Raw genomic sequence first — 15,821 nt, 5'->3', positions numbered from 1 at the left:
ACCTGAGTCCGTCGACTATGGGGCTATTTGCTAGTATGACGAGCGTTGTGCGACCCACTTCGCATTTTCTTGTTTCTACTCGTACCTGATGTTGTTACTGCATTTATTACTTTCCTTCCATCCTTTTGTAAAGCGCTCTGATATCCTTCGGGATCTTGTGAGCACTATATAAAACTTTATAAATAAATGGAAAAGACAGAACAGATCTAGGTAGGACAGAGGTATCCCCAGTAAGTTCAAGAAGATCAAATCCAGGATTGTTTTCAGGATATCCACTGATTACATAAGTGCGCTCTTTTTGGATTAATCATGTAAATTTATATGGTCAAATATCCTGAAGGTTTAAGCTGGGTCTGACATTTTTGGACAATCTAGAGTTAGCAATAGTTCAAGAATCTGCTGACACGGTAAAAAGTGTACTTGTTGCATCTGCGGAAACACAGACTGAGTGCCTTGGATGTAACGGAACATATACCAATGAAGACAGTCCATTTATGCCCGAGTTAGGCCAGTTACAGAAATGCAGCTTGTTCAAGTCTCTTCTGCTTATCCTGCTAACGCTTTGGCCAAGCAACCAAGGTCCAGACATCGTTTATGGTTAGGAGTCTCGGTCCGAGGCTCCACAGGCATCAATACAGTGTGGATGTCTCAGCTCAGCGTGAGACTGGCAGAGGTCTCGACAGAGTAGAGTCGAACCCCAAGGCATGACTATGGTAAGAGATCGGATTCTGTTTTGCATTGTGCTTCAAACGCAAGATGAGGTCGCAAAGTGCTCCGACTTTCTTTGGTTCCTGGGATCTCTTTGAGAAGGAGGAAGTTTAGAAGGGTTCTGGGTGTAGTATGTTCTATGCCTCTGACTTTACTCATGCTTTCAATTACTTCACACCTATGTGCCCCCTGTCTGCTTTTACTTTCAGGGGACCCGTGAAAAGAATTCTGGAGTTATCGATTATGTGCAGATTAACCAGGACGCACAAGTGAGTATAAGTGTGACAATGATCTCAAGGTACAACCTGGGCGCCTTTCAACGCAGAGCCCAAGAACAAACGCATGACGATTGCATGCCTGGTGACAGTTTCGAGAGAAAGAATACATTCAGTTAACCTTGCTAAAGTCATCTGAATATGGTAGGAACATGATAGTTATTTGTTTTGCGTAGAAATTTAGTTTCTACGTGGGATGTTGTTTTGCCTCCAAATTCACTTGCATGCCTGGAGCCATGTTGCATTGAGCGGCCATCTTTAAGTGTTACCGCTGCTGCATCTCTAGCTGCCAACATGGTCAATGCATTGTAGCGTCACCCCTCATTCCCCACCCCTTCTCTGGTACCCAAGCGCAAGACTTTAATGTTTGAGAGGGGGAGACTAGAGGGGTGAATAATTGGAAGAATAACACTGTCTGTAAGCACAACTTTTATAAAGCGCACAAATACCAAAGTGTCTTAGTGCTAAAGGCGTACCTCGGTAGGGCAATATGTTACAACATCACTAAAGACCAGGAATATCGCACAGGCTCTTGCTGAAACATTTTAGTGGCACTAAATGTCAAGGACTAGACGAGAGCTCTCTATCCCCTTTTATTTGGGCAAAACACTTGTTACAGCATTTTTAATCTTTAATTTACTGGTCATTTTAACATTTCTCCTTATGTTATTTGTGCAACGTTCCACTTTCATGGTGTTGCATAATGGTACTTCTGGTGAGCTACAGTTGGGTGTGTCCCTCCCTCCATGGCCAATGTTTAATGAGCCCTTTGTGCTTGGATTGCCCTTGGACCAAGTAATTGCTTTTGCTAATGGAATTCTTTGTTTAATGTGTTTTACTTGGCTAGGATCAACCTGTGATCAAAGCACTGCATTAATCCACTCGTTGGACAGAGTAGGCGTGGCTGTAAGAACGTTTTGGTTAGTGCTTCCTTTCCCACAAAATAAGCATTGGCAATGCCAAGAGGTCTGGCTTTAAACTACGGATCCATGCATGCAGCATACAGCTCTGGAATTACTTATTTGCGCATATGTAAAAGTACTTACGTCTGGTGACATTCACTATATCAATAATGCAGCGTGCACAGAATACACGATGGCCTCAGTCTTTTCATTCACTAGTCTGTGTGCGTATTTTTTTTATTTTATATTTAGACTACTCCAAACCGCAGAACATACTTGGAAATGTGTTCTATATCTGCATTGACTATCCCTGACTAACATCTAAAGTAAACAAAGACCGATAAGTCATGTTACAAATCAATACATAAGCTGTCCTTGAACGTCAGGCTGTACATCGCGCCCAGGTCTTTGTAGGCTTCTAACGCAACAACTGAGGACCGGCATTTTCTCTTGGAAAGGTGGCCACCCTAGACACCTCATCACCGTAGTGAGAGCTAAATCACTGAAATGTCATGCAGTACACACAACAGTATGTTAAAACGAATGCCAATCTCTACAGCCTTCTCTTGTTTCCAAAAAGCGACCACTGCAGAGCTCACCCACTTGACCCTCATGCTGTCAATCATCTGTAATGCAACCAAGACATCAAATGATTCATCCCCAGATCTGACGATGAACGGCTTCCCATGCGGTGACTTGTTGCCATAGCCACGTGTTCCCTGTGAATCATTCCCCCGGTATTATTTAAAGTGCCATGCCCACGTGATTCTTGCTTTTTTAGGAATGGGCACACAAAACAGAGTTGTTTTTTTTAATGTGTTTTATATAGCGCGAACTTGATCCGGTACTGGGTATCAGAGCGCTTTAGATGAGCACCAGTTGCATTACATGAGACCACATTCATTTTTGTTAGGCACGGAGAGATTAAGTGATTTTCCCAGAATCCCAGGATGTTCAGGTCATTGCAGAGACTCGAACCCGGTTCGCCAGATTCGAGGTCGACCGCCCTAGCCTCTAGGCAAACTCCTCTCCCTAAGTGGCTTGGGCTTTTTTATTTTAAGTATAATATGCACAACTAAACAGTGAGTTTAACCCTATGCCTTAGAGCAAACACACAAATGACTGTTTAGTAACGAATAATTACAGCTCTGAAGTGTGATAGACTGATTCACTGTCGCTCAGCTCCTTGGAAGTACGCGCTGACGAACAGCCTGCAGTCCGGCCCGCAAGGCCCTCTAATAATTGTTATGCTTAACCAAAAGCTGACCCGATATGCCATTTAATGCCCTTATATACCACGCAGTTCTCGGACATTAATCTCCCCAAGTAATTGAAGCATCGGCTCCATTTTGGCTCCATTTTATTGCAACTGTGGAGTGTCAGATTCTATCTCCGTGTATGTATGTGTGTGTGTGTGTGTATATACATATATATATATATATATTCACTGAGAAAACCATAGGTTTCACACATGTTATAGTTAGCGGAAATTTTACTGATAAAAAACCAGTGAAATTCCCCCGTTATAGTTAGTGCAGGCAACTATAACTCACGCGACCGCACTCCTCTGCTGATGCTAATACTGTATTTAGACACTTATTTGCCCATGTCTTCTTCCATACATTTTTAGCTATACATATATTTCAAATATTTTTTTTTCATAAAGACACATATGTCATCAGCAGAAGATTGCGGTCGCGTGAGTTATAGTTGCCTGCACTAACTATAACGGGGGAATTTCACTGGTTTTTTATCAGTAAAATTTCCGCTAACTATAACATGTGTGAAACCTATGGTTTTTTCAGTGAATTTGCAAGGTTTTTTAAATGCTAATTCCTAACTATAACGTGTGTGAAACCTATGGTTTTTTCAGTGAATTTGTACGTTTTTTTAAATGCTAAGTTACTTTACGCCATTCGTGGCGTGCGCGCCCACTTAACGCAGTTCGTTCCGTGCGCGCACGGTGCGCTTCGCGCACCGTGCGCGCACAGTAAGCACGCGGTGCGCTTCGCGCACCGCGCGCCCACTTTACGCAGGATGGGCCATGTACGCACGATGCGCTTCGCGCACCGTGCGCACATGGAGGACATATGATGCACTTCGTTTTGAAAGGTAATATTTTAATTTTTCGTAATTTTTATAAGCCATGCACAAATGGTGCCCTTTGGGCACCATTTGCACACGGGGTGGAGAGAGTGTTGTTAATTTTTTCTTTTATTATTTTTGTTTAAAATATTGTGGTTTTTCACAATTATAATTAGCCCTGTACATTTGGGGGCCTTCGGCCGCCAAAAGCACAGGGGGTGGGGAGAGTGTGGATAGTGTTTTTTTTTTTACATTTTTTACCGTACGCGTACGGTAAGCGTAATCGGCAAAATTAGCGAAAAAATAAAAATTGCTTTTTTGGCCTTGGGGGGTCTTTGGGGACTCCCTCAACATGGCTATGTGTGTGGGAGCTGTCTAAACAGCCCCTTTACATGTTTATTGGTTTTATTTAACAACCTAGCTCTCAGTGCGAGAGAGAAAATGGCGGCCGCCGCTTCCTGGTTTCGGCTGTTTCGAATGTTTACTAAGATCTAAGAGCCAATCAGAATCGCGCTCGCGCACGCCACCGTACGCGTACGGTAAGCTTACGGTAAGCGTACCGTAAGCTGGCTCAGATATATATATTGATTTAAAGGCTATTTTCTCAGAATCTACTGAACAGATTTACACCAGACCTACAAAAGGCACTTCCTTGACCTGAGGACTACCTCTCTGCCAAATTTCTAGTAATTCTGTTCAGCCGTTCGGGCTGTAGCCCTGTCTAAAGGTCCTATGGAAAAATGCATGGGAAAAACGTGTTTTGGGACCCCCCTTTTATCTCAGCCCCCGCTTGACGAATCCCCCCGAGACTTTCAGGGTAGGAGCGGAGCGTAGCGCCCCACCTATTTTGAGAAATTCGCGAGGATTCGTCGACCGGCGCCAAAGTTATTCAAAATAGAATGTTGCGGATTTCCTATGGAAAAGGGGTTCTAACTATAACTACCTACTGGCGACCGCCAGTAGGTAATATATATATATATATATATCAGAGGCGCAACTAGAGCCAAATTTCGGGGGGGGCTAAGAAAAAATTTCGGGGGGGGGCTGAATCTTTTCAGCCATAGGCAGAGTGGAGCTGCAGGGCCTCTAAGAAGGGGTGAAACAACAGCGAGGCCTCATTAACATGCAAATGGTCATTTAAAGACCTGTGAAGTGCTCGGGTGCGGCTGTGTGTGTGCCGGGAAGCTGTCTCATCCTGGGCTGCCACACTGGAGGGAGGGGGGGGGGGGGGGGGGGGGGGCTGAAGCCCTGTGAGTCCAATGGGTGTTGCGCGCCTGATATATATATATATATATATATTTGCTTAACTTCTGTTCTATTGGTAGTCAGTGTGTACCTGATTGCCGTGAAGTAAGTGATTACCCTTTTAAGATTGTAACCAATTCGGCCATCAATCCCAACACTATAACCCGAGAGGCCCGCATCGCTCTGAGGGTGTGAATTGCGGCTGGGAGAGGGGTGTTCAGAGGAACAGTTTGGGATTTTGTACTGAATAATGCTGCCTGGCAATGCCTGCCCTGCATGAAGAGGGCACCTTTTGGAGCACTTCACAGAAAGTGTATAAACAAAGCCCTGTGCCTCTGCCTGCAACCCCAGCACACACTGGCCCCATTGTCTCCTCTGATGTGTCAGTTTTCTGCCGCTGTGGACATGGCTCAAACTCATCAAGGGTTGCGAGAGAAGAAAAAGCGGTGTGCGCAGCCACCACTATGCTTTACAAGGGGGATTGGGAGGGGTTGTAATGCGTAATGCACTCCACAGAAACCAGGTAGAACAGCATTGCGAAGAAAAGGTTTAAAAAAAAAAATGGCTACGCAGGGGTAGGTGGGCATGCAGCAGAGTGGGAGGGACAAATGCTGCATTAAAATTCAAGCACCTATAGCGCTGAAACTGAACACGGGCAAACAGTAACATGAGTAGGAAACCAAGAAAAACAGTCCACCCCCCAAACAGATAAACAACAAAAGCTTAAAGATAAAGTACTTGGTCCCTGCTCCATGGGAGGAAGGAAAGAGAAAAAGGAGGGACAAAGAGGCAGGACTGACCACCAGCAAGCAAGGATTTTTAAAGGACACCGAGGCAAACTCATGAAAAGCAGGGGGTGGCTTTAAGCCCACAAGAGAAGTACATGCTAAAATATATACAAAAGGTCTTGAATGCTCAACCTAAAAATGACTTGTGCACTGTGCAGCCACCCAGTATTAAAAGCAACTTAGTCAGCATGTGGTTAAAGGTGGTCCAAACAGAACTCATGACTATGGAAAAGAAAATAATCTTTAGTCCAAGGTGTGCTGAATAGTATAGGGCCGTAAAGATCACTATTCACACATTAATAAAAATATAAACATTACACAAATACACCTGAAGTGTCAGTGTACTTATGTTTGTGTTTGCGGGGTGGTTGTTCCCATGCAATAGTGTGTGTGTGCGCCTGCACACGCATCATATTGGAGTTTGTTGTGTGTGGTGAGGATTGATGCCTGAAAGTAGAGAGTGAGATATTCACACATTCAGTTCGAATGTGTGAACCACACAAAATAAAACTCTCATTAACTTTTAATTAATTTAGATGACATATAAGCATGTACACTTGTGTATTTGGAACACGCCAATGACTAGAGGTCAGTATACAGTCGACCACACTCAATTCATTAAAATACATCTTGAATAAACCTCCACTGAGGTTTGTGGGCGCGACCACAGTTTTTTTCTGATCATCATCTGCTGCTCATCGTTTCTCAAATATATAGATACAGGGACTCACAAATCCGACAAAAACCAAGGTTAAAGCAGAAAATGTTAGGGCAGCAAAATTGTAGCAGGTTTGTACCAAATGTTTAACCAGGCTGTGCTATTCTATTTACTAAATCAAATATTTGCACAACACACATTGCAAACCCTAAGGGATTTTGTGAGTCAAATGCAATAACTGGACTTCTGGTCAAATTGCTGGTTTTGCAGTTCCAACAATCTGTGTATTATTTCAAGGGTTATTTGTGTGCATGCATAGATACAGAATTTGGCGACTATTAGCGCAGAAAGGAAACATGAATTGCTGTGCAATGTGTTTGGACTTGTGGATGACTTACAACGCCTGGCTCTAGTGCTTACACCGCGCTGACACTAAATGGTCTCCTGCATTAACTTCTACATCCTGCAGTACTAGGGGCATTCATGAAATAGGGAGAACATATGATGTTGACCACATCTGTGAGATCTGTTCTGATGCACTCATTGTACAATCCTGGGAGCTGTATCCTATGAGTCTTTATCCATTTGGTGACCTTGACTATGACCTCAGCACAACAGTGGCGACGAGACCGACTACAACACCATACTCTAGGTGAAGCATATAGAACTGGACTTAATGTTCTTGATGAGGTCTGTTGAACTCGAAACATACCCCGGTTTTTGAAGTAAAAAAAAAAAAAAAAAAAGCACAGTACTTCAGATGTGACCTCCAAAAGTGGAGACCAATATAAAGATGTGATTTCCAGAACTAGAAAACAGTAATGCAGATGTTAGTTTCAGAATGGGATACAATACAGATGTTCATCCTTTCGTGATGTATGTGTTGGTTATACAACGTTTGATGGTCTGGTAGGTAAATCTCCCAACCTTCTTCTGACATTCTCAGTGCCTTGACACACTTTAAATCATAGAGGTCACATTGGCTAGCCATGGTTTTCCTTCCTCTTTTAACCGCCTCCAGTATCGCACTTTTCCTTGGTCTCTGCTGCATCCACTTGTGTGCTCCACCTTTCAAGTGTTGAATACCACCCTATTGGCAGTGGATGAGGTGGCTCGAGCCATCCAAACACCCCGATCAATAAGAAACAAAGCTTCACAATAATGAAATAACACAATTCCTGTTTTGTAACCTTGTAGGTTTTAAGTGAAGTGTCGAAGAAAAATAATCGAAGCGCGAGCCAATGGATCAGCATTTTATCAGTGCGCAGCCAGGATCATCTGAACAGAGGTAAGTCCTTTCTAGGTACTCCGAGGAAGCTTGAGGTAAACGTTTACTTGATAAGTCGCATCAGACAGTAGACCCGCTTCTTCCAAGGCTCAGTCCCTCATAAACCAAGAGGCACTTCTGTCTTACAAAACCACTCGAATACGAAGCCTAGAATGCAAGGAGCTAAAGTGTTTAGGGTCACCTGCATGTCTGCCAATAAGCAAAGCAAAACACAGCACGTGGATAGGTGTGGCGCAGCGGCCAGAGCGACTGACTACAGAGCACGGTGCTCACAGTTCAATGCCCGGTTCTGCAGCTCAGCATCATGTGACTCTGGGCAATAGCTCACTTAATCTCCCAGACGGCCCCCAGCGCCTGGATACCATTAGCGGTGATAAGTTGCACTTTACAAACGTGGGATTTATTTATTTAGTATAAACTGACTTGTGTGGTAGAACCTCGTCCCTCTTTCTAAGCAATGAAGCAGTTTACAGACTTTCAGCACCGGTTACTTCATGCTTTTCTTAAACCCTAAGGCGATTTCGAATCTACCGTACTATATAGATCTAAACATCCTAAATCGCTGCACAGGGTCAGTAACTGCACAAGGGTCGGACTGGAACAGAAAATAGGCCCAGGCACCATCATAAAAATGGTCCCCATTACTAAAATAGAAAGCTAAAAAAAGTAGTCCGTTTCCAAATTGAGTCAGTTTTGAATGTGTAAAGACAGGCTGTATAAGTGTTTTACAAGGTATGGAAGACTGCATGAATTTGAGCCGGCTGGGGGCAATATGTGTGTTAATTCTGGGGAAATCAACAGTAGAAACCCACCCAGCAGACCATAAAACTGGCCCATAAACAGCCAAAAGACCAGCCCACACACTAACCTGTCAGACCAGCCCATCGGGCACTGCCTGATTCCTTAATGCAAGCTGGCTGAAGGAGACCATGGAAGCTGCTCACTAAAGAGCGATGTACTTTATATTTTAAAAGATAAGAACATACATTCGGAAGACTTCAGCATCCAGCATTGCACCCATTATTTGACTGGGTTCATTGGAGGCTGCTTATTAAAGCGCAATGTGCAGCATGCATTTAAAGAAGCTTATTTTCGGAAGATTTTGACATCCAGCATTGCACCCGTTTTTCAACTAGATGTTGTGATAAATATCTTTCCGGAAGTTATTTCACCCACGAGATTTTCAATTTCTAGATGACTCCACAAACTTCTGCTACTATTTTGTGTGCTTACTGTTTATTTTTTTACGTCCTGATGATGACCCTGCTTTAAATAATTTATGCCCGAGGGTCGAAACATTGAAGAATCAACATATGTGGACTGTGTTTTAAGAATTTGATGGTGGGCATCAATCCTCGCTTGTCGAGTATTGGATTCAAACACTTTATTATCCGTATCAGCCACATGCATATATTTTTGTACATAGCACATATGCACTTTTTTCACTATCGATCACTCTTACTGCGCCGTCACCTTATAGGAGCACCTTATCTTTTGTATGATATAAGTAATGTATAATAAACGCTAAAAATGGATCTATATATATATTCATGACTGAGAACATACATAAAAATAAATGCACTAAACGCATTATTGAAAACCGACTCTTGTAAGGGGTTTACGCTCTTTTTTTTTTTTATACTATTGCCATGGGAGTCAAGGGCTACACTTCCCCGGTGGGGACCATCTTTTATATATTTACTGTCCAAACCAGGTACCTGGGTTTCCCCTTTTTGTTCTAGAGAACTAGCCCTACATGCCAGTCTGAGCCTGCTGCCATGCAAATCTTTTTTTAAATTTCTCTTGATCATGGTTTTATGTTCCAAGAAATCTAGCTGTGTGAGTGAGTGTATATTCCACGAACTCGTCCTGCCCATGTATGCTGAACATTCCATACCTGACTAATATGTCAATATACTGTTAACTGCTGTATTCATGGACTACTGCTCTAGGTTACACTGTCAGTAAATATGTAATATTTATGGTTTAAACGCTGTCTGTGGATTGTTTTTTTTCTGATTGAGTGTGCTATGTTCTCTTTAAAACAAAAAACAACAAGAGTGGACCAGTGATGCAACTGATGTTTGTGGCTGCACCAAACTTGATGTGGTTTGCACATAACCATCTATGACAATATCACAATGCTGGGAACCTCTACTATTCGGAGACGTTTAGGAGTGAGCAAGGTGGAATGGTGCTGCCTCCTAGTGTTAAAGGAATCCTAGGGTGATGCGCGCTGACGAAGAGGCGAGTGTTGAGTGCTGCATGCTGACAGAGGCAAGCGTGAGGAGCTACATGCTGATTCCGATGCAAGCGTGAGGTGCTGCACGCTGACTGAGAGGCAAGCGTGAGGAGCTGCATGCTGACTGAGAGGCAAGCGTGAGGTGCTGCACGCTGACTGAGGCAAGCGTGAGGTGCTGCACGCTGACTGAGGCAAGCGTGAGGTGCTGCACGCTGACTGAGGCAAGCGTGAGGTGCTGCACGCTCACTGAGGCAAGCGTGAGGTGCTGCACGCTCACTGAGGCAAGCGTGAGGTGCTGACCACTGACTGATGCATGAGAGGGGTGCTGCACGCTAAAGGAGATGCAAGAGTGAGGTGCTGGACACTGGAGGACAGGGTTAAGGAGGACTCGAGAAGCTGCATATTGGTAGCCAGAGGAAGCTCTCAGCATAGCACAGTCTGACATCACTGAATTTTTGCACTACTTATTTTCGCAACCTAAGGGCAGCCCTGATTCTTCTGTGGTCTCCATCACATGTACCGTTATCTCGCTCTCATTTTGACTCCACAGTTTTCGACCAGTTTCAGACACTCACCTCCTCCGATGTGGAAGAAAGCATCCAGAAGCACTTCAAAGGGGACTTCCAGAAGGGGCTGCTCACTCTAGGTAAGGAGAAGGAACCGGTAGGAGAACGAGGAGTGAGAAGAATTGCAAAACTGACAAGATGGGTAAGATCATAGACGCCATTACCTAATAGAACATCGCCCAAACTCTGACAGAGCCTCTCAGACTTTAACAGTACTCTGTACCATCAGATAGCATTTAATATACACCCACAAACCCTAGAGTAACCTCACGTACCTTCGTGAAACCATGGCGACCCGACCGCAGCTGAAGAGCGAAAGAACCTCTACAACAAAATAAACTGCATCAACTAGAACAGACACCCTCAAGCATTAAATCTGTCCTGATATTGAGTTTGCAAAATTACATCACATCAAAGGAACTGGAGTAAGCTGTGTAAAAGAAGCCGAGGGTTATTGTGAGAGTAGCGGCCTCTGCAGCCACCACCAGAGTTTCACTGTGCTCAACACTTGTCTTCTGCCCTAGTCAGGTGAACACATGTCCTCTGTTCCAGCCAGCAAGGGTTCACTGTGCTGAACATTGATACTGTCCCAGACAAGTGACCACTTGCACTCTGTAGTAGCCGGTCTAGGTGTACCATGCAGAACACGTGTCCGCAGTCCCAGCAGATAGAGGTTTACCTTGCAAAGCGCATGTCTACTGTCCCCACTCAGCAGAGGTTGAATGCCCAGAATTTGCTGTCCCAGCAAACAGTCAACATATTAAGTGCTGTGCGGACTGGGCAGTATATAATCCTGTGAACACTACCTCCCAGAATAATCCCACCATCCAGAATACTATGCCATGATCACAATATGGAACACTCTGGCATGAATGGGCGACCATCTAGAAAATAGACCACTTCAAGATTGCAGGTGGGGCACCACGTAGAACACTGCCTGTACCATTTTAAGCTCACACTCTACGTGTGACGTTTCTAGGAGCTGCAGCACTTTCAAAGAGAGCTTTGAACACGAACACCCACCTTGTACCCTACACCACCAACCACAGTCCATTCAATGAAACGAGGTCTCACAAACTAGTCAAGGAGAAACGCAGGCCTTGCTTGCACCATACAAGCTACTACAATGATAAACATTATATTAAATAGTTACAAACGCATACTATTATACGGCACATATAAAGTAATAAAGGTCTAGTTATTGATTCCATGAAAAAACAGAGGTGGCAGAAGGCCAAAGCTATGAAGAGGATGGCCGGCAGGCCGGAGGCCTCAGGGTTAATGGGAACCGATCACACGTTCCCACCCGAGCCAACAGAGGTGCACCAAAGGCCATCCATGCAGCGCTGGACTAGCCACGCCATCAGCCCTGGCAAAACGGATCTAATACGCCCCACGCTGTGGGAGGCTAAGACTTGAATGGGCCCATGGAGGCATGGTTGGGTTGCAGCAGCACAATGTACTTTGAAAGCAGTACCCTGAGCTGCAGACAGTGGCGGCTCCTCTGCTATGCAGGGGGCCACCAGCTTCAATCTTTTAAAAATAAAACTAGAATAAAATTAGTTTATAATTTTATTTTTCTTCCATTTAATGAGGCTTGGGGGCGGGGTAATCGCAGGCCAAGTCAGGAGGGGGTGTGGTGGGAATTGCCTTCAGTGCACATGAGGGTTTGGCTGGCCGTCTCAAGCCAGCCAAACCCACATGCGCACTGATGCGGTCTCCAATCCAGATGCGTTGGTGGGTTGGAAAGAGAGCAGGCAGAGGCTTCCAGTCTCCCTGGGAGCACAAATCCTCTGAGCTCAGGCCAATCCTAAAGCTGCTCTCATGCATGAGAGCAGCAACAGGATTGGCCTCAGGGGAGGCTGGGAGCCTCTGCCTGCAGCGAGGAAGAAGCAGAAGAGCGGTGTTTCAACAAGCGCAATGCAGCAGGTAAGTTATTTGTTTTTAAACATTTTCTTTGCTCCCGTCCTAGTTATGTCCCGCCATTCTTACTGCAGACCAGCCGCTACTCTCTGCAGACCACCAAGAAAATGCCAGAGTGGTGGAATAACCAGTCCGATCCTGTATACATGTCCTAGTGCAATGGGCTTCCGCCAGCGGCATATAGCATTAGTCTCTATGGATTACAAATGCGCTGCTGCACAGTTTCGTATTGTAGATGTTGTGCCACATTCAGAACTAAATACAGAATTAAATTTATTTGGTCTTTTCAGTTTCTGCGATCAAGAACACGCCGCTGTATTTTGCCGATAAACTCTACACATCAATGAAGGTGAGAGTCCCTGCATGCCTTGTCTCATCAGATGCACCTATGTTCTTATCCATCTTATTATTGGTCATACAGCTGTTCGCTTTGAAGCCCATCGATGATTTGTGTACTTCTCCCCCCAACTGCCGAGCTCCTTACTTCAGGTCATTGGACAACTTCTCATCAGTCACTAGCATCTAAACACCTGCCTCCCAAGCAGTGTCCAACTCTGCCCACCATGTACAATCTCAACACACATTGTGTGTTTTTTCAACAGCCCTTCATCAATACTCCTGTCCCTCCATGGTACTACAACTGCTGGCAGCTATCACAGCTATCTGGGGCAGACTCAGACCAGAAGGCTTGTGTGTTGTGGGCTAAAATGGGACCAATGTAAGAAATTCTGTGACTTTGTAGTCAACAACTATTTACAGTTGTAGGTGTATAGGTAAAACCACTTGGGCACGCTCATGTGCTGCTATACATCTGCCATGGGCCATTCATGAGTCAGAACACTCCTGCCCGTGTGCATGTGGTTGGCTGCACTGGTCTGGCTCCACCATCATTGACGGTGCCACCGCTACCAAGTAGGGAGTGCTTGTGTCCACCCACTACGCGTTCCTCCGGTCACTTCGATCCTGTTCCAGCCCCTACCACTATTTGCTTTTGCAGTGTGCGCCTGTGTGTACCACATTCACAACCTTTGCTGCGCACACCCAGCCGGCATTTAAAAACATTGACCGACATACAGCGCAGTCAACCAAAAGTCCAGAATTTCCACGTTTTTGTTGCAGTTCGATATGAAACTGGATGCCAAGTTGAAGGTGACTGATAACATGGAAGCAAGGTATCTACAGGTCTTCAATGGTGGCTCTGGGTGGGACACAACACACATACTGATGCAGTTATTCTTTCTTGTCCCTGGTCTCACACTGAATAGGATGCCGGGAACCAGGTTGGAGAAGCATGCTCCCACGTCCCTTTGAGCTCTGCAGCTAGTAAGGCAGCACTTTTTTAGTGCAATAAAAGGAACTAATTCCTAGTTCTTTCTCTATTCCTTTGTAATGAGAACAAATTACGGCACTCCCTGCTATTTGTTTCCTATCATCGGGGCATATCATTAAGGGACTTCTCTGCTTTTTTGGCTTTAAAAGCCAGAAAAACTGATAATGTTTTTGCCCTATTAACAAGAGGGTGCTAACATGCATAATCGTATGTTAGCACCCTTTTTCTCTACGCCTTCCTTTGCATCTCTAATGAGATGCAAAGTGGGCGTTCCTTCCCAAAATAACTGGGGAAATGTCGCTAACCGACATATCTCCAATTCTCAATGGGCACGCTAACAAGCATAGCGATAAGAAAAGTAGCGCTAACCGCGGTTATAGCTACGAGCGGGACTTTAATAGCGGTATAGCCCTGCTACGAAGGGCTATAAGGCTATTAGAACATTCTGCCCTCTAGTGGCAGAATGTTCTAACAAATTAAACAAAGGCTTCTCGAAGCTCAATGGGATTTAAATCCCCTCGAGCTTCGAGAGGCTTTTTTAAAACATTGGAATGTTGCTCTGCGGGCCTTTACCGGCCCGTAGAAGCAGTGAGCACTCCATTGTCTACAATGGAGTGCTCCACATTCCAATGTTCTAATACAGCTGTCAGATTTGAGGCTTGAGCCTCGAACGTGTTAATGTTGTCCGATGGGAGAAACCTCATCCCAAGGTCCATAGAACCACTAGCATATTTGGTTTATCTTTCCTGGTGCTAGTCGCAAGGGTAGCCTCAAACGCTACAGCTGAAGTCTATGGAGAAACCTGTAAGCAGAAAAATGCTGTAAATGGGAACAATTTCATTGGAACCCAAAGGGGTGGCTCCATTCTTGTGGGTCTCTGGAGAAAGAGTGCACCGTCAGTAGGCTCAGGGGCTCATGTGCAGAGGTGTTTGGTCTGGCTGGTCGCTTGCGGTGGAGGCTCTCACTTTTGGGGTAGACCGGTAAATGGGGATAAAACAGGACAGCTGAGTTACTCTCAGTGCTGGCCTCTGTGATACGGATGTCCCACGCCTATAGGTTGGTCTTGGCGGCGTTGGTGTCCGGGCTGGACACTAAACAAGCCTTGGGCACTGCAAGGGGTCTGGTACTCAGAGTATTGGTGCAGGGAGGCTCCTGGGGGTCCTCCCGTCTGCAAACTTGGTAGGGAGATGAATCTGACCTCTTGGAGCACAGTAACCTCCACCGGGGTGGCTAGGGGTCGATGGACCCAGTAGTCAGCCAATCGGTTATCTGGGCGTTGCGGTCGGTGCCTGCAGGCAAGTGGCTCCTCAACTTCAAGGGAGATGCTGACGGGTTGGAGAAGTGCTGGCAGCCCTCTGAGGATGAACAGGTACAGGATGAGTCAGGTCTTTGCAATTGTCGAGACAGAAGCAGGCAGGGTTTGGCAAAAAGTCCACAGCTAGTCTTCAGTTCTAGTGGTCTTCAGCTTTTCTTTGTCCTTTTTTGATCAGGTGAATTTGAGTTCCTGGTGTCAGGGGCTATCTAAATTCTCAAAATAGGGGTGCTAAGGGGAGTGAAGGGTAGTAGCCAATGGGCTATTTACCCTTTGGGGTTGCTACACCCCCCTATACGACCACTTCCTGTGGGGATTCGGCATAACCGTGTCCCAGAGTTCCTAATTCCACCAAAAACAAGATTGTGGAATCCTTTTGTGGAGTACATTAGGTTGCCCACCTTAGGGGTGGGACTAGCCTGGTGGTGCAACATGCCTACTGCATAGCAAATTTCTCACCCGTCCTGGTGCCAAATGGACCTCAAAGCAGAGGATGGCA

At 45.2% G+C, this 15,821-nt stretch overlaps 1 protein-coding gene across 4 annotated transcripts in view; it reads left to right on the top strand.

The window, feature by feature from the left end:
- ANXA9 (annexin A9) overlaps positions 1-15,821 on the top strand; it is a 288,305-nt gene that overhangs the window by 263,385 nt on the left and 9,099 nt on the right. For all 4 annotated transcript variants that reach the window (XM_085639696.1, XM_085639697.1, XM_085639698.1 and 1 more), the window contains 4 exons: positions 918-977; positions 7,859-7,949; positions 10,742-10,837; positions 12,971-13,029. In XM_085639696.1, coding sequence (XP_085495822.1) covers positions 918-977; positions 7,859-7,949; positions 10,742-10,837; positions 12,971-13,029 — 306 coding nt within the window. The remainder of the gene's footprint in view (positions 1-917; positions 978-7,858; positions 7,950-10,741; positions 10,838-12,970; positions 13,030-15,821) is intronic.

Source organism: Triturus cristatus, chromosome 12, assembly GCF_964204655.1.
Source record: "Triturus cristatus chromosome 12, aTriCri1.1, whole genome shotgun sequence".
Taxonomy (NCBI): Eukaryota; Metazoa; Chordata; class Amphibia; order Caudata; family Salamandridae; genus Triturus; species Triturus cristatus.
This window is presented reverse-complemented; position numbering and strand designations above follow the sequence as displayed.